This window comes from Heteronotia binoei, chromosome 5 (assembly GCF_032191835.1).
Source record: "Heteronotia binoei isolate CCM8104 ecotype False Entrance Well chromosome 5, APGP_CSIRO_Hbin_v1, whole genome shotgun sequence".
NCBI classification, from domain to species: Eukaryota; Metazoa; Chordata; class Lepidosauria; order Squamata; family Gekkonidae; genus Heteronotia; species Heteronotia binoei.
This window is the reverse complement of record NC_083227.1, coordinates 127,045,680-127,071,018: the sequence shown is the minus strand read 5'-3', so window position 1 is coordinate 127,071,018 and position 25,339 is coordinate 127,045,680. Positions and strand designations below refer to the sequence as shown.

General features: G+C 44.2%; 1 protein-coding gene across 2 annotated transcripts in view; it reads right to left on the bottom strand.

Moving 5' to 3' along the window:
• The window catches only part of MGAT4B (alpha-1,3-mannosyl-glycoprotein 4-beta-N-acetylglucosaminyltransferase B), a 166,113-nt gene that overhangs the window by 47,254 nt on the left and 93,520 nt on the right, over positions 1 to 25,339 (bottom strand). For both annotated transcript variants that reach the window (XM_060240343.1, XM_060240342.1), the window contains exons 2-7: positions 19,822 to 20,001; positions 16,443 to 16,583; positions 13,638 to 13,771; positions 6,005 to 6,051; positions 2,007 to 2,120; positions 164 to 239 (exon numbers count right to left, since the gene is read on the bottom strand). In XM_060240343.1, coding sequence (XP_060096326.1) covers positions 164 to 239; positions 2,007 to 2,120; positions 6,005 to 6,051; positions 13,638 to 13,771; positions 16,443 to 16,583; positions 19,822 to 20,001 — 692 coding nt within the window. The remainder of the gene's footprint in view (positions 1 to 163; positions 240 to 2,006; positions 2,121 to 6,004; positions 6,052 to 13,637; positions 13,772 to 16,442; positions 16,584 to 19,821; positions 20,002 to 25,339) is intronic.

The window sequence follows — 25,339 nt, the reverse complement described above, 5'->3', positions numbered from 1 at the left end:
AAATAAAGGAACTAAGAGAATGCTCACAACCAAATGCTGCCATTTCCATTTTTACATCATAGGTTTTGGTCCTTGTGTTTCATTTAAAGATCTATACATAATAGTCCATATTTGGAGCAACAGTAGTATATTAAATGCATACTTTGGCCAATGTTAAACATACCTGTACATAGTAAATGCCTTTGGATTGTGCATACATCATTAAAAAGCAGTAATCTAGGTTCTGTTTTGTCCTCCACCTATAAAAGAAAAACTACAGCTAAATGCAAGGCTGAAAGACGCTACATTGACATTAGTCAATGGGAACTTTATTTGGAGTAAAAACACAAGTTCCAAAGAACATTCAGAATTTAGAATATTCGAATTCTGAAACCACATAAATTACATTGTAGAGACATCCACAGTATATAGATCAGATGCCCTGTTGTTGGCTGTCCAGAAGAACTAGTTGGCCACTGTGTGAGACAGGATGCTGGACTAGATGGAACTACTGGTCTAATCCAGCAGGGCTCTTATGTTCTTCCCCTAACTTTATTGAACCTGTGAACATTTATGGAATTTTCAGAACAGGTAGTAGGTACCACAACAAAATGATTGCAGGGGAAGGGAACCAATCACAAAAAGGCCATAATGGATTCTGTATCCAAAATGTTGAAAAGTTCCTCAAAATATTAGGAAGATCTAGTGACAACTGTTTCCAAATAGATGGTCTCTTTTGAAGTACCTCCAATTCCACTGGAGGAAAGCCTGGGTTGCATCTTTTCCTTTTGGGAAGAAATACTATGAAGAAGAAGTAAATGGGCACCAACAAACACATTGGCAACTGCCACAGCACTCATGGGCACCATACGGGGGGGGGGGGGGTCACTGGTATACATGTTCCTTATGCCAGCTAGGTGAGTTTAAGGCAGTGCTGCTCACTTTCCATCTCAGAGAGAGGCACACTCACAAATGCCAGCAACCAAAAGAACACACGCCATATGAACACTGCATTGCCTTTGCACCATCCCACCAAAGCATGCACATAGAATAATTTAAAAAATAACTATTAACACTGCATGTAAGTATACCTTTTTAAATTACTGGAATATTTCTGCCCAGGCAGGATTGTCTCTCCCCACCACAGCTAGACATTAGTGAGCCCCTGTGTATCTGGACTGAGGGAAAGGTCTTGCCTTCTGCCTTCTCAATATGAGGTACAGAAGGTTGGTGAGAGAGTGAGATTGCCAAGGTGCCCGCAGGAGTACAAGCTGACTGTGGAAAATGGAAAGCACACTCCCACAAAACAAAAAACTAGTCACCTTGTTATTTTTGGGGGTGGCTGCTGTGGAGGTTCTGTTTCTCTCTTCTCTGCAGTCAGTTTGCTCTCTGGCTGAGATGAGAACCCAGAGGCTACAGAGAGAGGTGGGGGATTGGTAAAGGACAAGCCTTTTACTTCTGTCCCTGGAATGAGGCCCACAGCTCAGAGAGGCTCACAGCCTACCCATACTCTTGCCCCTCTGGCAGCAGCTGTTTCAAGGTAGAAACTAACTGCCAACCACAAGCCCTACTGGGCAATGACCTTGGTCACTTTCCTGGAACATAAGAAGGGAATCACACCAGTGAAGAGCCACAGGTAGCATGTCTAAGAGCCATACATGGCCCCTGAGCAAGTATCTATGGATTAAGGTGTACATTTATTACAACAGAAATAGAGCAGGAAAGAACCTCCTTAGAATATTTTATTCTATGTTTATGTATATTGTTCGACACAGTCTCAATCATTTCAAGAGAAGCATCATATTAAATAAATATTTCTTTAAACTGTGAATGGCTTTCTCAAGTAGAATATATATATTTTTGAAGAGACAAAGAAATACAGGCTTATTATTTAAACCACAAAAAGCCAAAAATATTAATTTTTCTCACAAACTTTTGTTTCCTTCTATGCAAATTTAAAGTTCACCCCAAAAGCAAAATGCTTAGAATGGTATAATACATAAGCCAGCCATCTCCTCAAATATTACCTGACTCTCTCCTTGGGGTCACCAAAAGATTCTCGGAGACGTGAAAAATCTGGATAAAAATGTGGAGAAGGGGAAATGACTTCTAGAAGACCAGAATGTATTTCGTTGGGGAAACTAAGAAAGAGAAAACATAGAGGTAGCTAATTGTCATAAAATGAAAAGTGGAAAATATCTAAAAGATTACACTGAACATTTTGTAGAGTTCATAAGCCAAGGGTAGTGAGGAAAAAACTGTTAAATCCTAACTGCAATTAAAACAAGAAGAAAACTTCCTCAAGTCTTTCTAGACGAGTAGTTTCCTGCTAGTCCCAAGGGGCAGTCAGGTCAAGTGGAACAGATTCCTCAAAAGGCTGGGAAACATGGTTTTGAGAAGCATCCATCCCAACCAAATTTCTTTGAAAATACTTGGAATGTGGGTTCTAATCAATCACAATATTAACAGTTGAAAAAGCTTTTTCCTTGTCACCACGACCACAAGTCAGATTGCCTGGATATATCGGGCATTGTCTCCCGCACACTTCAGTGAATGTTGGGTCTAATCTTTTTTAAATTATCTGTTAGTTTTTATCTTGTGGTGCTCTTACTCCCTTAGGGATTCCCAGAATTAACCTGCTGAGAAGCATGGCAGCTAACCAGTTTCACATCCCTTTTAAATTGTTTCCAATTGTTTACACACATACACGTATATGGAAAGGGAAGAGTCAGTTTTGGTTGGTTGGCTGGTTTTTTGCAGAGGCAATGGTTCATTAATCCAATCTTGTTTTATGAAGATTGTGCCCCTATTTTTAGTCTTAAAGCACAAGGCTTTTGGTTTGCTTACTGAACTAGTTTCTCCTGTCATGTCAGGGCAACTTCAATATTTTATTTTGTCTGAGATATTAAAGCAGAGATTCCTATTCTTGTTGAGCCTTTTGGAGTTTTGAGGATGGGTGGTGGACACTGCCCAGGCTAGTTGGATCTCATCAGATATTGGGGCTAAGCAGGATCATCCCTGGCTAGTATTTGTGGGGGGTTTTAAATTTTATTTTTGGCTTTTTATAGAAATACAGAATAAGAAAAAGGGGGTAAGAGAAAAAATAAAGAAACATACAAAGGGCACTTTTTATAAATATCCAGGACAATAATTAATAAGGGAATACATGACATAAACGAAACGACACTTTGCACATAGTATGCTACTATTTTCACATAGTGTATTTTCATTATTCACTATCTAAAAAGTGATAAAGAAAGTCATATAGATAAATTTCATATTAATTTTGTATGTAGTTTTAGAATAACAGTTTGTGATACTGTGGGAAAAAAATAAGAATTTTCCATATACTAATTGATGCTTATATAATTATTTAATATATAACTATATTAACAAGAATTAATAATAAGCATAAAAAACTTTCCAGTTGTCCTCAAATTCATTTATATTTATATAATTTGTCAAATTTTGTCATAACAGCATATTCTTGCATTTTATCTTTCCAGTCCTCAACATCTGGGCAAAGCTTGGCCCTGGTTCGTATTTGGATGGGAGACCATCAAGGAATACCAGGGTCACGATGTAGAGGCAGGCAATGGCAAACCACCTCTGAATGTCTGTTGCCTTGAAGACCCCATGAGCAGTTACCACAAGCTGGCTGCAATATGATGGCAAAAAAAAAGCATTGAGCACCAACTGTTATGGGGGGCAACTACAGTGTGGCTGCCAATGGCATAGTGGCCAACCATAAAATGCTTGGAGGTTGCAAACTAAGCATCTTCCTATGATAGAGTAACCTGTTACTGAGTGAGTAGACACTAAGAACCTCAAGGATTTTTCTGAACCACTTCCTATTCCAACGAGGTGGAGAAAGCCAAGATCTTTGCTTTGAGAAAGAGATGACGATGAAGAAATAAATGGGCACCAAGACAGCTCCTGATGGGTGCCATATTGGGGATTACTGTGTTATCATTCCAAGAATTTCACTTTAACTGTACTTTTCACTATGCCCATCAACCTGCCTCTGTCCCACCTTTCTTTTTGCTTAATCCACAGCACAAAGAGGGGTTTTGTTGAACTGAAAAGCTTGCTCACTATTTTGTGCAACTTGCACTGTACCTAGTGAAGGATTTGGACCAATACAGTTAACCTGCAATTTTTATCTTCCATGTGTATGTAAATATAATCACAGTGAACATTCATTATTGCAGGGGTGGCCAACGGTAGCTCTCCAGATGTTTTTTGCCTACAACTCTCATCAGCCCCAGCCATTGGCCATGCTGGCCGGGGCTGGTGGGAGTTGTAGGCAAAAAACATCTGGAGAGCTACCGTTGGCCACCCCTGCATTATTATATGAAGATCTGAATTTTTAAAAAGTATCTGAACAGTATACATTATGACAATGCTTGATTACAGACAAACAACATTGTCCTTTGTCCTGCAGTAAACCTTACCCCTCTTATTCAAGTGTTTACCAGACCACAAGAACAGACAGATTCAGGAACAAAAGTAGCCGCTCTGTCTATGTTCAAACTCATTTTAAAAAACAGCAACAACATTGTCCTGTGGACAACCTCATCTGCCTTTAAATTAATCCTCTTTCAGCAATATTTGAACTGTGGCTTCCTACTGAGAATGCAGCTCTGACACAGAAGCAACTGCTTTTTTCTCAAAGCCATCTCGGCTAAAAACTGTACTTCTCTACCACATATTCCCTTCAACTTTCTCTCTCTCCCCTCCCCTCCCCTACACTTCTGCATATTCCATTTAAGGGAGATAAAACAGTTTTTGTGTGTGTGGGGGTGGGAATCAAATCACTAAACTGGTTAAAGGGAAAGTCTGAGGCACTTGATAGAGGGCCACTTTCTTAGACAATGCCTGCTGATTTCATCAAGGTCTATTACACAATAAGACCCATTATCTTCTGTTAACTGTGTAATTTTGCCAAGGGCTAAAAGGCAGCACAGAGAACTGCCTGACTTCACATGACAAAACACAAGCACTGAACTCTTTCTTTGCACTGAAAACAAAATAATTTCCATTTCGACTATTAAGGGAGCCATCTCTCATCACCTGTACAGTGGGGGCAGCAGAACTTGAGCTATTAGGTCACATCATCCTTTTTCCAAGTCCTGATCTTAGCTGATGCTATTAATAGGCAATATGCAGAATGCAGAAGCAGTAATGAAGTTGGGTTGTGGCTTCTTACATTACCATTATTGTCTAAATCTTCTGTCCTCAGAGCTCTGATGCTGCTAATTCTTGCCTGCTGTCTCTTACCAGCTTGCAAATAATTAAAAACAATCCACCAGAGTCTCCTTTCCAAATCCTTAAGGGGGGAGGGGAAGCCCACAGCAACTGATTGATGAGAAAACCCTGATACTGCAAAGCTCCACAGCAGAAATGAACTGTTAAGCCCACATGGAGCTCTAGAGAAATCAGAGCTGCAGAACTGGGGTGGGACGAAGGAAGAAAATGACCTAATGTTGTACAGTGCATCTGGGAGGGATGTTGATGTCACCCAGAATGGCAGTAAACCCTGAAGCCTATATTTGACCTTAATTTGGTCTGAGGTCAGTGCTGCCTGATTACTATCCCCCTTTCCATGCTGTGAACAGACAGTACAATACAGATAAGAAGAACAGTGTTCCTGGGACTATTGTAAATCTAAGTCAGCAGTATCTGCCACACAACTCACCAGCAGCATAAATACAGACCACAGGCCATGTAGCACATTCTGCTGCTCTAAATAATCAGTCCCCTGACAACCCTAAGAAACAGAGGAGGAAATAAATGGATGCCATGATTGGTTTAATGGTTGATGCAGACTCACAGCCAGTTTTAACAGGCAAGGAGGAAAAGTGAGGTCAGCCTGCATACATATTTGATGGATACACTTTGGATTTTATAAAAGGTCTTGTTCCAAAATTTAACATTAAAACAAAAATGTTCTATTTTTCCATTAAAGGGAAACCAAAGTATTTGTCCTGCGATAAGTCTGCCATTACAGAAGAAAACTGCTTACAGGTTTTTGATATTTTCTGCCACTCCTGTTGTGTACTGCGGATCTGTCTGAAAAGGAAAATTAAAATGTGTGAAATAACATCCACACCCAGGTTGAAAAACACATCAGTACATGCACTGCAAGAGCCCTGTGGTGCAGAGTGGTAAAGCTGTAGTACTGCAGTCCTAAGCTCTGCTCATGACCTGAGTTTGATCCCCGTGGAAGCTGGTTTCAGGTAGCCGGCTCGAGGTTGACTCAGCCTGCCATCCTTCTGAGGTCGGTAAAATGAGTACCCAGCTTGCTGGGGGGAAAGTGTAGATGACTGGGGAAGGCAATGGCAAACTACCCCGTAAAAAGTCTGCTGTGAAAACATTGTGAAAGCAACGTCACCCCAAAGTCGAAAACGACTGGTACTTGAACAGGGGACTACTTTTACCTTTTTACATGCACTGTGCATCTCATAAAAGTAATCTCTAGCAACATCCGGATTATAGCCTCTTGACAAACACTAATCAGAATCCTGTGTTTTTAAGATCTTTGCTTCAGAATAGCTCTGTCATACTCCATAGAAGCATCCTCCAATAGCTTAAAATTGCTTCACTGAACAACCTTCTTTCTATCTTTCTACTCCGGACAACTATCTTTCTATTATAAATACACATACCTGCTCTCCAGGCTTTTCAATATCCTAACACCTTAAGCTATTTCAGTTCCTGCACATCTTGCTTCTTCAGGCAGTCCAGTGGTTTGAACACTATGTCTTATTTGATCACTGGTGGGTTCATCTTAAGCCTGACCAACAGATAACATTATCTGATCTTGGTGACTTCTGATAATATGCTCCTGCTGATACACCAAAAGCACCTATGAATTAGGAAAAAATATGTAACAGATACACTGGCACTGTTGTTGAAACTCACTACACTACTGGGTGTGTTACACAAGAAGGGAACTGCAAGGACTTGCAGGGAGCACCTCATTTCCCTCTCCTCCAGTATTTTTTCTTTTCCTTACCTGGAAGTTTCTATACTTTCTCCTCAATTTCTGTTTCCTTCTCTCCTTCCTGCCTTTTATCTGTCCCTCTGTTTTCAGCTTTTCCACCTTTCCATACCCTAGTAGCTTCTGCTTGGGAAAATCATGACCAGGTGCATACTTCTGACTACCTGGGTGGGCCCTGTTGCACAGTGGAAAACCTACAAGATCTTGCAGGAGGTACTTAATTTCCATCTGTTATCCCCTTCCACACACTATTTCTTCTTTCCATTCTCCTGGCAACTCTTATATCCTCGCCTTTTTCTGCTTCTTTCTCTCCTTTCCAACCACCAACCAACTTTTTATTTGGCACCCATGTTAAGCTGTTTTTATTATATGTTTTCTTCATTTATGCTCTTCCTTTCTTTCCAATGGGGATCCAAAGCAGCTTACATCATTCTCCACTCCTCCATTTTATCTTCACAACAACCCTGAGAGGTAAGTTAGGCTTAGACTATATGACTGGTCCAAGGTCACCCTGTGAGCTTCAATGGCAGATCCTAGTCTGAAACCCTAACCACATGTTTTTGAGGGGTGGCAGCTGTTGAACAGTAGTAAGTAGCCAGTGCTGAGTAAATCATATAATCTGTGACTAGCCATTTCCAGATCTGGCTGATGAGTTTTCTGTCAAATGCCAAAGTAGTCCTGGAAAAGCCCTTGGCCCCTCCCCCTGCCTTTTACTAACAGAAACGGGGCGGGGGGAAGATCAAAGTAGGAAGTTGTCATTGCAGTTTGAAAAAGCTGGTGCAGTTTGAGGTGCACTGCTGCAATCAGACAGCACATGCCCAGCTGCCAAGACAAGCACATGCCACACACGTCACAGGAGCATTCATACAGCTCATGCATATGCACAGAACATCCATGGCACGCCCCAGACATTCAGACAGCCAGAAATGTGCCATGGAGGCACAGCAAGGAGTTTGCTACTGGAAAATTCCCGGGGGCTATTTATTCTGTTCCCAGCCCAGCCTATGATGAGATAAGGATGTGTAGGCTGGGGGGTGAGGGGGTAGGAGATGTGTATGTGTGATTGCCTACATTAAATCTGGGGGTGGGGGGGGTAGCTATAGTAAGCCAAAAAGCCCATCTGATCACACCTCATGCATGAAATGCTGGCAAAACTGTTCTGGTTGCCGAGCAATAGTTAATGACTGCATTCATTTCTTAAAGCTACAAGTACTCCTAGAATTGGGAGGATTTTTAACCTCCCCAATTTTTATTTTTTTTACATTTCAGATTTTTCTGCAAATCTGGAGAGCTTTTCAGGTTTGTGGAAAGCTCTGTCTTATCCATTCATGGCTGCAATTTTTGAATTTAAACAACCTCAGATTTGACCAGGTTTGGATATATTGATGAGGTCAACAAATAGGCTACAGTGGGATACACAGGGTGCTATCACACTGGGAAACTGGTTTGACATTATCTTGGCTCCAAAAAAGCCGCTTGAGTTTAGTCCATATCCGAGCTATCAGACAGCTGCTGTTGAAGTGGCAGGATCATGACAGCAGTCCATGGTTGGCCATTTACACTGCTTTGTTGTTATTCAGTTGCAAAGTCGAGTCTGACTCTTTGCGACCCCATGGACAAAGTCACGCCAGGCCCTCCTGTCTTCCATCATCCTCCAAAGTCTGCTCAAATTCATGTTAGTTGCATCAGTAACGCTGTCCAGCCATCTCATCTTTTGCCGTCCCCTTCTTTTGCCTTCCATCTTTCCCAGCATCAGGATCTTCTCCAGTGAGTGCTCCCTTCTCATTTGGTAGCCAAAGTATTTGAGTTTCAGCATCTGACCTTCCAGGAAACAGTCAGGGTTGACTTCCCTTAGGACTGACTGATTTGATCCTCTTGCAATCCAAGAGACTCTCAAGATTCTTCTCCAGCACCATAGCTTAAAAGCATCTATTCTTCTGCGCTTGGCCTTCCTTATGGTCCAACTCCCACAGCCATACATTGCTACTGGGAATACCATCGCTTTGACTATATGGACTTTTGTTGGCAGGGTGATGTCTCTGCTTTTTATTATACTGCCTAGGTTCACCATAGCTGTCCTCCCAAGGAGCAAACGTCTTTTAATTTCATGGCTACAGACACCATCTGCAGTGATCTTGGATCTCAGAAATGTGAAGTCTGTCGCTACTTCCATATCTTCCCCTTCTATTTGCCAAGGTGTGATGGGGCCAGATGCCATGATCTTAGTTTTTTTGATGTTTTCAAACCTACTTTTGTGCCCTCCTTTTTCACCCTCAACAAGAGGTTCTTTAGGTCCTCCTCACTTTCTGCCATTAGAGTAGTGTCATCTGCATATCTAAGGTTGTTGATGTTTTTCCCGGCAATCTTAATTCCGGCTTCTGCTTCATCCAGGCCAGCATTCCACATAATGTAATCTGCATATAAATTAAATAAGCAGGTTGACAATATACATCCTTGTCAAACTCCTTTTCCGTTGCGCCTATCAGTTGCTCCTATCCCATTCTGACAGTTGCTTCTTGACCCTTATATGGGTTTCTCAGGAGACATGTGAGGTGGTCTGGTACTCCCGTCTCTTTAAGGACTTGCCACAGTTTGTTGTGATCCGTACAATCAAAGGCTTTAGCATAGTCAATGAAACAGAAACAGACGTTTTTCTGATTCACCCGTGCTTTCTCCATAATCCAGTGAATGTTGGCAATTTGATCTCTAGTTCCTCTACCTCATCGAAACCCAGCTAGAACTTCTGGTAGTTCCCAATCTACATACTGCTGAAACCTAGCTTGTAGGATCTTTAACATGACCTTGCTGGCATGTGAAATGAGTGCAATGGTGTTATAGTTTGAACATTCCTTGGCATTACCCTTCTTTGTGATTGGAATATAAACTGACCTTTTCCAATCCTGTGGCCACTGTTGCGTTTTCCTGGCATAATGTGTGCATCACTTTAACAGCATTGTCTTTTAGGACTTTGAATAGCTCAACTGGGATAACGTCATCTTTGCTCGCTTTGTTAGTAATGCTTTCTAAGGCCCATCTGACTTCACACTCCAGAATGTCTAGCTCGAGGTCAGCGGTTTCACCATCATGGTTGTCAAGGACATTGAGATCCTTCTCGTATAATTCTTATGTGTATTTTTGCCCTAATCTCTTCTACTTCTGTTAGGTCCCTACTGTTTTTGTCCTTTATCATGGCCATCTATGCATGAAATGTTCCCTTGATTTCTCCAATTTTCTTGAAGAGAACTCTTGTCCTTCCCATTCTGTTATTTTCCTCTATTGCTTTGCATTGTTCCTTCAGGAAGGCCTCCTTATCTCTCCATGCTGTTCTCTGGAAAATTGCATTCAGTTGGGTGAATCTTTCCTTTTCACCTTTGCCTTTTGCTTTCCTTCTTTCCTCAGCTATTTGTAAAGCCTCATCAGACAGCCACTTTGGTTTCTTGCATTTCTTTTTCTTTGGGATGATGCTGATCACTGCCTTCTGTACAATGTCACGAACATCCATCCATAGTTCTTCAGGCACTCTATCAACTCTAGTTTCTTAAATCTATTTCTCACCTCCACTGTATATTCATAAGGGATGTGACTGAGGTCAAACCTGAATGGCCTAATGGCTTCCCCAGTTTTCTTCAGTTTAAGCCTAAATTTTGTAATGAGTACCTCATGAACTGAGCTGCAGTCAGCTCCAGGTCTTGTTTTTGCTGACTGTAAGAAGCTTCTCCATCTTTGACTGCAGAGTATATAATCAACCTGATTTCTGTGTTGCCCATCAGGTGATGTCCATGTGTATAGTAGCCGTGTGGGTTGTTGGAAGAGGATGTTTGCTATGACCAGCTTGTTCTCTTGACAAAACTCTATTAGCCTTTGCCTGGCTTCATTTTGTTCTCCAAGGCCAAACTTGTCAGTTGTTCTGGTTACCTTTTAACTTCCTACTTTGGCATTCCAGGACACACCTTTCTTCTACAGGACTCTTGCCCACAGTAATAGATGTAGAGATCCTCTGAGTTAAATTCGTCCATTCCTGTCCATTTTAGTTCACTGATTCCCAAGATGTCGATGTTCAGTCTTGCCATCTCTTGTTTGACTACACGCAGCTTACCTTGATTCATAGATCTTACATTCCATGTTCCAATGCAGTTCTTTGCAGCATCGAACTTTCCCTTCACCATCAGACACATCCACAGCTGAGCATCCTTTCGGCTTTGGCCCAGCTGCTTCACTCTTTCTTTGGTTACTTGCACTTGCCCTCCACTCTTCCCCAGTAGCATATTGGGCACCTTTTGATCTGAGGGGCTCATCTTCCAGTGTCATATCTTTTTGTCTTTTGTTACTGTCCATGGGGTTTTCTTGGGAAGGATACTGGAGTGGGTTGCCATTTTCTTCTCCAGTGAATTGCATTTTGTCTGGGATCTCAACTGTGGCCTGTCCATCTTGGGTGGCTCTGCATGGCATAGCCTACAGCCTCACTGAACTGCACAAGCCCTCTTGCCATATCAAGGCACCTCAACCATAGACTCACTGCGGAAAAGGTTTTTAAAAAAACAAGTGTGAGCACTCAAGCAGAGAAGCACACAAGCACTCCTCGGAGCAGGGCTGGGGGGGGGGGACCCTGAACACACAGGAGATGATCACACTGTTCTTCCACTTATGAGTCATGCTCAAGAGTTCAGAGCAAGTATGTGACCTAAATGCAATTCAGGAGGAAACAACCAGGAAAATCTAGGTGGCTTTTTAATCCAGACAGGAGGCATTTGGAGACAGGGTGAGAATGGGTGAAGCTCAAAGGGCAGATGTGCTCATGTGATCATGCACATTTAATCCAAATGGGAGGCGTGGCTAAGTTGGGCCATATTACTAAGAGGCAACATGAGCCAGTACAGTGTAGCGGTTAGAGTGCCGGACTGCATTTCAGGAAACTCAGACTCCTATCCTTGACTGTCACAAAATCCACTATGTGGCCTTGGGCCAGAGACTCAACTTACCTCACAAGTTTACACTAAAGATTTAATGGATGAGGGGATGTACTCTAACACCTTAAGCTAAAATAAATACACAGTGCCTCATCATGCAAATCAGATACTGTGTAGGTCAGACTTAAAAAGAATTTAGAATATAATCACATTAATGCTATCCACTTTCCTTCTATGGATAATAAATCATGTTATATATTGTTAGAAGTCCCAGAGATATTTTACTAAAGACTGCTATAGCTCAGACTATTCTATCCCATAGCTAAGTCTCCAACAAATGTTTTTGAAAACAGAATTTTAACTGATCTCATTTAAGGGGGAGCCGGAACAGTAGGTTTGTTTTTGTTGTTTGTTTGTTTTTCAAAAAAAGAAACATGAGAATTGGCAAAGAAAACTCAGATATCTGTAAAATACCTGTAAAAATACACACACATTTATCTGTTTCCAGTTGACCATCTCTTTATAATTTTCATAGAAAGATTCACAAATTGGTTACAATGAAAATGGAGACATTAAATGCCTTGCCTGTGCTCAGGGACACCAATCAGACCCCCTTAAGGGCTGCTTGACATGTCTCCTTTTCAACAGAGTTTGACATTTACATCATAAAAAACATATTGGCATTAATGAGAAGGGCAGTATGAGACTGATGCACACAGTAGCTTCCCAATGTATGCAATAAATACCAGAATAATGCCTCTCACACCTTATTGCAAACATTTTTTTCATTGTTTTATTGCAAACATTATTTATATACATAAATAAATAAATCCCCAAACATATGAAGCAGCCTCGAGTTTTACTTCTGCTAAGCAACAGACTACTGTTGCATGAATAGCAGGTATTAGGTCTTATTGTCAACTTTATTCTAATGTAATGCAAAATCAAAAATTCCATCAAGAAAAAATGCAGATAAAGATGACATTAATAGTTGAGATTCTCTTGGAAATAACATGTCACTGAAGGCTCTTTTGCTTCTCAAAGCATTTTTTGAAAGAAAGACCATTTCACGTCTGCAAGAATAGCCCAATAAGGGATGCAATAGACAGGGGGAAAGCCAAATAAACCCCAAGATAAAATGAAGCTATCATAGATTAATGTGCTGTGGCCATTTTAATCCCGAATTCAAGAGCTAGTTCTGGTAAGGGGTATTAGAGTAGCAAAATGCATAGTTCTTGGTTTAAGCCAAGCCTTTCTTCGGATGCCAAACAGGTGGCGGCAGCAAATGCACATAAGCTTATGATAACATGGCATTTTCTGCCAGCCTTCTTTTTAAAAACAATTCAGTCAACAGCTGCCTAACATTCTGTAAGAGCAAAGGTCAACAAGCTGAATGCAATTTAAATTAAAGAGATGTACACAATTGCCATCTTGGCAACAGCCACTCAGCCTTCTGCTAACGTATTGACCCTCTACAGTTGAGTGCATTCAAGCATTGTTTCACTTTGGAAACAGCCTGCTGGGCCCCACAGGCGGGATGTGCCCGATGATCCTTGTCGGACAGCAGCCCAAGGTTGGACTTATCTCTCTGAGCCAAAGGAGAAGTTGGCCCACTGCCATGTAGAGACACATCCTGCTGCTTTATGACTACACACAGCCGCCTGGATCCATACCAAGTCCTTCTCAGACAGACAATAAAGGGATGAGAGCTATCAAAGCTGGATATAGAGGTGAAAAGATCATTTTACCTCAGCAATCAGAACAACGATGACAGAGTCTTCCTTCTCCTGCTGGTTGAGCTCTGAGATCAAAGAGTTTAGGGTATCTGTAAGGTAGGAATGAACCTCTCGTTTGACACTGGGGATTCCCATCACTACGGATACTGTACAAGAACAAAGCAAATAATAGTTGAAGTGATCTTGTTGACAAATAAACACACTGCACCTCACACTTGTTTTTAAGAACTCAGTTTACCGTTCTTTCTGTTTTCAGTAAAGTTCTCCACGTGTGGAGGAAAATGGACCAACATTCTCAGATTCATCATGAATAGCTATAAAGTGCTGATCACTACAGGGCATAGGGATGTTCAACAGTACATTGCTCCTGACTGAAGAAGAATCTGTCATATTTCTTTCATGCTAGGTTAAGATTTCAGACACTCAAGACCAGATGACTTCAAATATACCTTCAGGAGGATGAAGTTTATTCTGACTGACAAAGAATGAGGTAGATCCTCCAGAGAGTATAGTCATGCACTCTCTCCCTTTCAAGCAGGGGCAGCACACATCCTTGAGAGAGTCTTTCTCCAGGGACACTGTTAATGCTTGTAGCCACCATAGATACACATCACACATGCTCAACCTCTGCACCACATAGAAGGGAAGTGTGAGCTGAGCCCAGATGACAGAAACCACACAAGCGAAAAGAGCAACACTTGTGTTGCACTGTTTCAAAGAACTTCCTTCTGCATTTCCTGTTTAGTGCAAATACAGGGTCTTTCCACATTACCGTTCTAAGCTGGATTTATTTGCTGTTGGCTTGATTTCAAGTAACGCAATAAAGGGACAAGGGTTTCATATAGCAAATTTCCTTCTGTTAATGAGCTGTCTCTAAAGTGCTATGGTCATTTCAAAGAGTGCTGCTCCCCCCCACCCAGCCTTTTTTGCCATGTGATTTTCCTCTGACTGCCGGCGCTGCCGGCGCTGGCCTCTGGAGGCCTCCAGGGACCAGCGCCGGCCTCTCCACGCTGCCGGCGCTGGTCTCTGGAGGCCTCCAGGGACCAGCGCTGGCCTCTCCGCTGCCGGCGCTGGTCTCTGGAGGCCTCCAGGGACCAGCGCTGGCCTCTCTGCTGCCGGCGCTGGCCTCTGGAGGCCTCCAGGGACCAGCGCTGGCCTCTCCGCTGCCGGCGCTGGCCTCTGGAGGCCTCCAGGGACCAGCGCCGGCCTCTCCACGCTGCCTCCGCTGGTCTCTGGAGGCCTCCAGGGACCAGCGCTGGCCTCTCCGCTGCCGGCGCTGGCCTCTGGAGGCCTCCAGGGACCAGCGCCGGCCTCTCCACGCTGCCTCCGCTGGTCTCTGGAGGCCTCCAGGGACCAGCGCTGGCCTCTCCGCTGCCGGCGCTGGCCTCTGGAGGCCTCCAGGGACCAGCGCTGGCCTCTGGAGGCCTCCAGGGACCAGCGCTGGCCTCTCCGCTGCCGGCGCTGGCCTCTGGAGGCCTCCAGGGACCAGCGCTGGCCTCTCCACGCTGCCTCCGCTGGTCTCTGGAGGCCTCCAGGGACCAGCGCTGGCCTCTCCGCTGCCGGCGCTGACCTCTGGAGGCCTCCAGGGACCAGCGGCGGCCTCTCCGGCCTCCACCACCGCTGCCGGAGCCCGCGCGCGGGCTGGGAAGGCGGCGAGTGAGGCAGCCAGCGTCCCTGCGCGTGCGCACACCGCCGTGCTCACGCACAGGGACGCTGGCTGCCTCACTCCCCGCCTTCCCGGCCCGCCCGCGCGGCCCGCCGGCTCCCCGCTGCCTATACCGGGACTTTGTAATGGTCCCGGTATAGGCAGCCCGGGAGCCGGGAATTGGTGGCCAGAACCGGGAAAATCCCGGGAGACCGGGACGGTCTGGCCACCCTACTGGACTATGAGGACTATGGAGTCAAGGCATTTCTTTAATGCGCTATAGCACTAAAGTGCTATATTGGTTTAATGCTATAGCGTTCAACTTAGAATGTTTTTTTTTAAAGCCAGAGGAAGATCATGCTGTGAAAAATGGCAGGGGGGAAAGCGGCATTGTAAAAAAGTACTATGGACATTTTAAACAGCACACCATAGTGATTCAGAAGTGCAATAAATAGTTAGAAAATGGAAGATAGCCATTTTCCTCAAAAGCAGCTTATTCATGCTTTTGCCAACCTGACACAAGTGGGTTTGCATGAACAGGTAAATAAATTTCATTAGCAGCCTGTTACTAAAATGGGTTGTCTGAAATAACAGGAAAAAATCCATTAGCAACCAGTTAGTAAAATGGAGTACAAAAGCAGTTTGAAAAGGGCCATATCAACGCATAGGAACACCAGAAACTCCTATACAGATATGTCATTGGGATGAAACAGCAAGTCATTTTCTAGGACCAAAGTATACCTGGGAGTCATGCATAACTTTCAGAGCCAATGTACATATTATGGCTGTCAAATGGAGGTAACTTTTTAAATCGCTCCATCTAGGTGACTGCCATCGAGGAGCTCTACCCTGCAGTAAGACTGGTTTTCTCCATACCAGTGCAAAAGTCCAAAAGAAAACGTTTGTACTGAAATGGCCCCAGCCACTCAAGAAGCTACTCATACAGTTGGTTTACTCCGTGATAATGGCTCCCCAAGGAATGACTGAAAATGATCTTTATTTGGCAGCTGTAACATGTAAACTCAATCCAATTCACTGATCTTAAGATCACAATGCAGTAAACAACCAGAATGAAATTAACGCCCCCTGCTCAGGCCTGCGAGAGAGTAAACACGGATCATCCAGGTGGGAAGGAAAGGGACCTAAAGCCAGGGAAAAGCCAGGTCACTTACCTCCAGTGCGTCCCTGTCCTACATGCACAGCAGGCTGCAGGCTGTTCTCCTTTGATAGCAAATGTGGCAAATGATGAAAGATGGTAGGAAGATGCAACACATTCTTGTTAGTGATATTCCACAGTTTTAATTTTGTTTCATCTGAAAAAAAGGAGAGTGAAACCTTTTTGCAGGAACAGACTGGAGAGAGAATGTAAAGTTTGAAAGCCATACCCACTTCACAGCACCATCTGGCCAGCCCAGATTATCACTTAATTTAGGTTAATCAGTCCAATCTTCTTCACTTGCACCCACTAATCCCATTAAATTTAGCAGGAATTACTTAAAGCTCAAGATGGATGAGCATGCCCTCTCTTAAAATCTTTTGAGATGAGGAAATCACACCCTTGGCTAAAAGATCTGAATTTGCACTCATTTTTGTATGTGGCCATAACTTGGCTCTTGGCTTTCATGCCCCTAATTTTGTAGAGTTATTACAGAGTACTTTTGAGAGATTGCTTTTGAAACTTCCAGTGTATGTATTTAAACAAAGAGTATGTACTTGGAACACAATACCCAGCTGTCTGTAGTGACAAGTTGTTATAATTTATTTAAAAACCTGACACATTCGTGGGCTTTTTTTGTAGCAGGAACTCCCTTGCATATTAGGCCACACACCCCTGATGTAGCCAATCCTCCAAGAGCTTACAGGGCTCTTAGTAAAGGGCCTTCTGTAAACTCCAGGAGGATTGGCTACATCAGGGGTGTGTGACCTAATATGCAAACGAGTTCCTGTTACAAAAGAAGCCCTGCTTAACATTTTAAAATGGGATTCTGCATGTCTACTGGTCACGGCTGTGCAGCTTTATAAATAAAAAAAATGTACAGAGTTAACCCTAAACTTGTTTCTGTGGCAGCCTCTCTGAGGTGGTATTCCACCGCCACCAGGGGGCACTGAAGCAGCAGAGGTCACACATTGCCTTCAGTTTCCAGTTAAGTCCAGCCTAGCCTGTGTGTGGGAAGGGCTTTCAGTACAGGAGGGAGCAGACTAGCTACTGAAAGCAGCTTAACAAAGCCACTGCGAAGTGAAGAAGCAGGTGAAGAGTTCTTTAGAAAGCAGAAGCGGCCTATTTTCACACAGGTTATCTGCTCCAGGTTCAATGCACTTGGGAAGTGCCCCCCCCCGCCTGCTTTCCCACAGCATTGTGGTTCATTCATACACTTGCAGTGTTTTCCCAGCTTTTATCCAATCTTTCTCAAACCTGCTTTGCCATTAAGTTTGAGGGATGACTGCATTAAAGTCTGAATGGTTGTTGTTGTGTGTGGGAGAATTTGGATTTCTCTCACCCACATGGCAGTCATCTTCCCTGACATTGTCTGTGCAATGCTCATTTCTCCCCCACCCAACGGGGGGGTGTGTGTGTGTGTGTGCTTTTAACTTAAAAACAAATCAATTGAATACAGTTATCTCAATATATCATTATACGACTATGTGTAACAGGCTCTCTGAAGTCCCAACTTTTATTCTGAAAAAAAGAATAAATCTGTAGACCCTTCTGTTGCAGAGATACGAAAGAAACAGTGTATACTCACAATAGGAGACAGAGATTTATGTTTAAAATGAATGTTGGAAATTCAAACAACCTGTTATACATATTGGTATAATGATATCTCAGTACAGTGACATTCTGATTTAAAATTTAAAAGCCCCAGTGCCCTGGGGGAATAGAAACAGCCACTGCTGGGGACTGGGACAGGGAAACTCTGGGGAAATCTGCCAGATGCAGGGCCAGCCCTGGGGCGCATGGTGCCCCAGGCCTGCTTACCACCCACCACCCTCCTCCGCAGCGCTGTCCTGCAGCGCCACTCCCCACCGCCTGCATGGTGGACAAAGAGGAGAAGCGATGGGGAGGAGGCGGGGCGGGTGGACGAGGAAGAGAAGTGACGGGGAACAGGCGAGGCTGGGCGGGTGGACGGGGGAAGAGAAGCGACGGGGAGGAGGCGGGATGGGCAAGCTATGGAGAAGGGGAGGGGGCAGGTGGACAGAGGAAGAGGCAAACCAGTGATCTGTCCAGGGCATGGGATGGGGGGGGGGGAGAGCTGAATTTGGCTTACCCACCCTGCCAGCGCCCTAGGCAAATGCCTAGTTTGCCTAATGGGTGAGCTGGCCCTGGCCAGATGGAAGCCGCATTGCTACAGCACTGTATTAGCAACTGCACCAGCAATGGAGAAACTACACAAACCTATCCCTGTGTGGAAACCAACAGCTGAGATGGGTAAGAACATAAGAACATAAGAGAAGCCATGTTGGATCAGGCCAACGGCCCATCAAGTCCAACACTCTGTGTCACACAGTGGCAAAAAAATTTATATACACACATACACTGTGGCTAATAGCCACTGATGGACCTGTGCTCCATATTTTTATCTAAACCCTTCTTGAAGGTGGCTATACTTGTGGCCGCCACCACCTCCTGTGGCAGTGAATTCCACATGTTAATCACCCTTTGGGTGAAGAAGTACTTCCTTTTATCCGTTTTAACCTGTCTGCTCAGCAATTTCATTGAATGCCCACAAGTTCTTGTATTGTGAGAAAGGGAGAAAAGTACTTCTTTCTCTACTTTCTCCATCCCATGCATTATCTTGTAAACCTCTATCATGTCACCCCGCAGTCGACGTTTCTCCAAGCTAAAGAGTCCCAAGCGTTTCAACCTTTCTTCATAGGGAAAGTGCTCCAGCCCTTTAATCATTCTAGTTGCCCTTCTCTGGACTTTCTCCAATGCTATAATATCCTTTTTGAGGTGCGGCGACCAGAACTGCACACAGTACTCCAAATGAGACCGCACCATCGATTTATACAGGGGCATTATGATACTGGCTGATTTGTTGTCAATTCCCTTCCTAATAATTCCCAGCATGGCGTTGGCCTTTTGTGTGAAAGGGGCGGGAAGAGGGAAAGAAGGCCATGGCTGAGAGTCACAGGAGAAGAGAGAGCCATGGCTGAGAGTCACAGGAGCTGTAGGCAGCTGGGGATGAAGAAAAGGCAGGCAGAAGAGTAGGAAGACTGAACACACCAATGTAGTATTTTTATTTAAGCATCACATGCTCCCATCAACAGCTGGGAAGTTCAGATTACTCTATGTTTCAGTGGATTAGAAACATTTTTCATTCTATTCGCTTAAAATACACAGCTAGTATACCTCAAGGGAAAGGTTTATTTCCCACACACCACAAATAATTTTTTCCCAGAGACCTTTACATGCTCAGCACTACATCCCTATAGTAAATCTCCCCTGGGACACACAAAATGCCTGTCCTGTCTGAGATACTACAATGGATGTGCGCACTTTTCCACTGCTTCCATGTATCATGATCTCATTCTTGTTACAGCTTGATTTACCAGATAAGCTGCTCCACGTCCGGTTTATGTCCCGCAGGGCCTGCTTCTCAGAGATGGCTCGCTTTATTTCATCTAGGACTAGGTTCAGCTCCTTGGACCGCTTGAGGCTCTCCTGTTCTGCAGCATGCAAGCGGTCTCTTAGTGCTAGGAACTCTCGCTGATAGATATCCACAACATCACCTGCAGAGAAGAGGAAAATGCGCTATTCTTTTTTTTCTGCTGCAAGAGGGTTTTATTTTAAATTCCAACCTTTTCTCAAAGGGGGTGGGGAAGGAAGAGATAAGGAGAGAACAGCCTGCTTCAACAGCTAATTTGGAAGAGGGGAGAAAACCTTTGTATTTAACTAGATGCACATTACTCAAAGCAATGTATGCTTTCAGCAAGCAGGTCTTCCACTTCTTTTAAATATTTAAATGCTCACACCTGTATTATGATTTATGCCTGTGGGCAGGAGTTCTGAAAATACAGATAAATTTAGAAGTAGCCAGAAGCAAAGTCACAGTTAAATGGTTTACATATAAACTGAGTTCCTTTGAAAGTCACCTTGAGATGCAAGCTTGTTGGATAATAAATGGAATTGCTCATTTTGTCAAAACAATTCCTATTAAGGGAAGCAATGGCTGAATGCTCATGGCAACTATATTTAGGGTGCTTTCACACACACTAAATAATGCACTTTCAATCCACTTTCAATGTACTGTGCAACTGGATTTCGCTATGTGAAATGGCAAAATCCACTTGAAAACGGTCACTAAAGTGGACTCAAACTGCATTATTTAGCATTATGTAAAATTAATGTTGCCTAACAGAGGCGGGACTCAGGTTCAAATCACCATTCTTCCACAAAGCTCTATGGATGTCCTTGAACCACTTACTTTCTGTCAGTCTAGCCTACATCATAGGATTGTTGTGAGGATAAATATAAAAGAGGACAACTAAGAGCTCCTTGGAGGAAGAGCTGAATAAAATATGATACAGCATGAGAACATAACACATCAAATTAAAATAATAAGACTGTAGGGTGCATTCACACTACACTAAATAATGTATTTTGCAACTGGATTTCTTGCTATTCTTGCACAGTAAAATCCAGCTGCAAAACGCATTATTTAGTGTAGTGTGAATGCATCTATAGAGTTAGAAGGGACCTCCAGGGTCATCTAGTCCAACCCCCCTGAACAATGCAAGAAATTACAAATGCCTCCCCCCCCACATACCCCTGCTCGATGCCTAGAAGTTGGCCAAAACAAACAAACAAACAAAACACCTCTCCAGGATCCCAGGCCAAACTGAAGAAAACTCTTTCCTAACCCCAAAGTGGTGATAGCATTTCCCTGGGCATGTAAGAAAGGGCCACGAAAACTAAGTACTGATGCAACCCTTCCTGTCTTCCTTCTCATGATCTGCCTAAGTTCACAAAATCTGCATTGCCATCAGATGGCCATCTAGCCTCTGTTTAAGCACCTCCAAAGAAGGAGAGCCCACCACATCCCAAGAAAGCCTGTCCCACTGAGGAACTGCTCTGTCAGGAAGTTCTTCCTAATGTTTAGCCAAACATGGTTCTGATTTAATTTCAACCCATTGGTTCTAACTTGACTTTCTGGAGAAACAGAAAACAACAGTGCTCCAACCTCTCTATGGCATGGGTCAGCAGCCTGCAGCAACTGATGCTGATGTCCAGCCAAGCCTGTTACCACCCCTGCCAGTGACTCAGAGGTGGCAGAAGCGAGTCCTCGGGCACCTGTTGCTAAAGACAGTGTGGACCCTAGCCCCATGGGCACTGAGACCACAGAGGAGACAACCCCAACAGGAAGTGAGCCAATGACCCAGGATTCAGGAAAGGCTGCCTCGACTTCCCTTTCCCCAGAGCCAGGGGAATGCAGGAGGTGATGGGTGAGCTTGGAGCTCCACAAGAGGAGACAGAGTGCATGCCTCACAGCCCAGGTCTGTTTGATAATATTAAAAATATTAAGTGACAGAACGAATACTGATATTTGTGATGTGTGAACATTTCAAGAACTGCAAGTGAAATCACTGCCACAGTGTTTATAGCTACTGGTATCTAACCATAGACCAAATGAACCCAGGGCAGGTGCATAGGAGTAGGTCAGGAAGGCAGCTCCCCAGGGTGCCACCTGGCTTACAGGGCACCAGGTGCCACTCCCCCAAGTGTGCACTGGCTCTGCCTTGGAGCCTGCCTTTCCTTGCCATGGAAGTGTTCCACAGCGAGGGAGGGCAGGCTCCAAGCTTGCACACTGCCCCACCCCACCACTCTCACCGCGAGAGTAGCGGGGTGGGGCGGCAGCACGTGCATTCCTTGGAGCTCCCCTTCCCTTGCAAGGGAAGGTGGTGCTGAGGAGAGGACACACTGCCGCACTGCCCCCTGCTCGCACCTTCCCAGGTCTTCCAGATGTGGGGTGGGGCCTAGGGTGCCCGAAACCCTGACACTGGCCCTGAATGTACCCAACCTTTTTGAGTTTGCAGGCACCATTGGATTTTGAAAGGGGGTGGTGAGTGCCACCACAAAATGGCTTCTGCAAGAGACTGAGCAGAAAGGTGGAACATAATATCCCCCTCCACACATCTCCTGGAAAGAAGGAAAGCAAGAATGTGGGAATAGAGCCATACAGGAGCTAAGGAAAGGCCAGGTGCTTATCAGTCCTCCTGATCCTCCAGAGGAAAACCCTTTCATGTGAATTAGGGCAGCCTTTACGAATGCCACATTGGGGGACCCTGTCATGCACCGTATTTGTGCACAAACATAGACACAGATGTGTTCATTGATTTCAACTGTATTGAATAATGTGTTAAGACCAGTATTAATAAATTTGCACCCAGCCTAGAAAAGCCTCAGGATTTTCATAAAAACTGTTTAGAAACACAGTAAACAGTTTACATTTCCAGTTTTTCAACAGCTAAGAATAACATGGTGCATGAAGAAATGATGCAATTTTTACAAAAACAATTGTATCAAAATTTTTTGCTGTTCAGTTGCACAGTTGAGTCCGGCTCTTTATGACCCCATGGACAAAGTCACACCAGGCCCTCCTATCTTCCACCATTCTCCAAAGTCTGCTCAAATTCACGTTTGTTACATCAGTAACGCTGTCCAGCCATCTCATCTTTTTCCGTCCCCTTCTTCTTTTGCCTTCTGTCTTTCCCAGTATCAGGATCTTCTCCAGTGAGTGCTCCCTTCTCATTTGGTGGCCAAAGTATTTGAGCTTCAGCTTCAGCATCTGACCTTCCAGGGAAAAGTCAGGGTTGATTTCCCTTAAGACTGACTGATTTGATTTTCTTGCAGCGTGTCATGAGCCCTGGCGAGGGGGAGCTGGAAGGGTTAACAGACCTGGAAAAGTTGCCAGCCAGTTCCTCAGCCGAACAACCAGCAGCTGGCCCATCAATCACTCTCCCCACATTCCTTGCACCAGTGTCAGCTGTTGACAATCAACCTCCTCCAAGCTCTTCCCCCCTCATCGCAAGAATATGAAGCAGGCTCCAGAAAGAACTTTCAGAGCAAAGACATGAGGCACGCTGATGCTTCAGACCTCTCAGCCCTGAGTTCTAGCAGAGTCGCTGCCACCCAGGGAGCAGGCTGATTGAGGCTCCCATATAACACCCACCCAGGACCTGGTAACCTTGTGGAAGCAACAAGTCTATTCTCTGGCTTGCATTCACGCTCCTTCCTGATCCTGACTTGCTTGAATTCCTTGGCACCCTGACCCTTTAGCTTTTGGACACTGACTTCTGATTCCAGTTTGCGATTCTGCTTTGGTGACTTGGCTCCTGCTTGACTTCCTGAACTTTGACCTTAGACTGGCTTTGGACACCCGCCTGCCTGTGCCCTGAGAACGTGGCACAGTCCAAGGAACTCTCAAGATTAAGAACATAAGAGAAGTCCTGTTGGATCAGGCCAATGGCCCATCCAGTCCAACACTCTTGTGTCACACAGTGGCCAAAAAATCCAGGTGCCATCAGGAGATCCACCAGTGGGGCCAGGACACTAGAAGCCCTGACCCCCCCAGCACCAAGAATACAGAGCATCACTGCACCAGACAGAGAATTATGAACCTAAAAGGTTAAATATATACAAACAAGAGAGCCCATTCTTAAAATCAGTAGATATAGAGCATTAACATATGGATAATACCAGTTATCACAAATTCATGATATTGCCTCGTACCCTAATCAGGTGCACACCCTTCAGATGGCACCGCAACAACATGCCTGCCCACCATGGTCCGAAAGATGCAATTTCAAATGCAATCCAGAGTGGTAAACCACATACCATTATGACAGATAAGCTCTGGATTGCATCTGAAACCGTCCTTTGAACCAAAATAGGAAGGAATACCACTGTAGCACCATCTAAGGCATATGCACCCAACTAGGACACAAGAGCTGCGATCACACACACTAAATAATGCACTTTCAATCCACTTTCCAACTGGATTTTGCCAGTTCACACCGTAAAATCCAGTTGGAAAGTAAACTGAAAGTGGATTAAAGTGCATTACTTAATTTCTGTGATTGCAGCCAAGGTGACATCGTATGAGACCTCTATTGTATACCTTGAGCCACTGATGAGTATTATAATTTTCACTTGGCCCTATATTGATTAATACTTTGTTTTATTATTGCAACACGGAGCCTACACATATTAGTGATGCTTGACCACTGGAGAAGGCCAGCTGGCCAAAATGTCTTGGGTTGCCTAAGGTCCTGCTTGTGAATACTGTATGGCAGGGGTGGCCAACGGTAGCTCTCCAGATGCCTTCCTGACCACAACTCCCATCAGCCCCAGCCATTGGCCATGCTGGCTGGAGCTGATGGGAGTTGCAGGCAAAAAAAGCATCTGCAGAGCTACCATTGGCCACCCCCTGCTGTATGGTTTTAATCTGTATTGAGGCTACATTTGGGCCTGTAAAGGTCTGGAAGTCAGCAACCCCCCGTCGATCTCATCCACACACCCATTTGCAGTTCTCCACAGGAGATGGTCCATAATGTGCAGCTCACTTCCTCTCCACTATTGGGTGTTAAATGTCATCAACATGCCAAACAATATAATTGCAAATCCTAACTCATGAGTTTTTGGCAATAAAAATAATAAAATGAATTTAAGTTTGATAAGAAAGTAACACTATAGTCCAATTCTTCTCAAAGGAGTCCCCCCCCGCCCCCCGAATAAAAAAGGCAGGCCACCAAACTTTAAATTTTCCAAGAAATTTTCTTCCATATCTAATTGGAAGCAGGGCTACTGATTTTCTTCACCCAGTACTTCAAACACTGAAATTTTGTACTTAGATTCTTCTCCAGCACTACAGCTCAAAAGCATCTATTCTTCTGCGCTCGGCCTTCCTTATGGTCCAGCTCTCACAGCCATACATACTACTGGGAATACCATCGCTTTGACTATACGGACTTTTGTTGGCAAGGTGATGTCTCTACTTTTTATTATACTGCCCAGGTTCGCCATAGCTGTCCTCCCAAGGAGCAAACGTCTTTTAATTTCATGGCTACA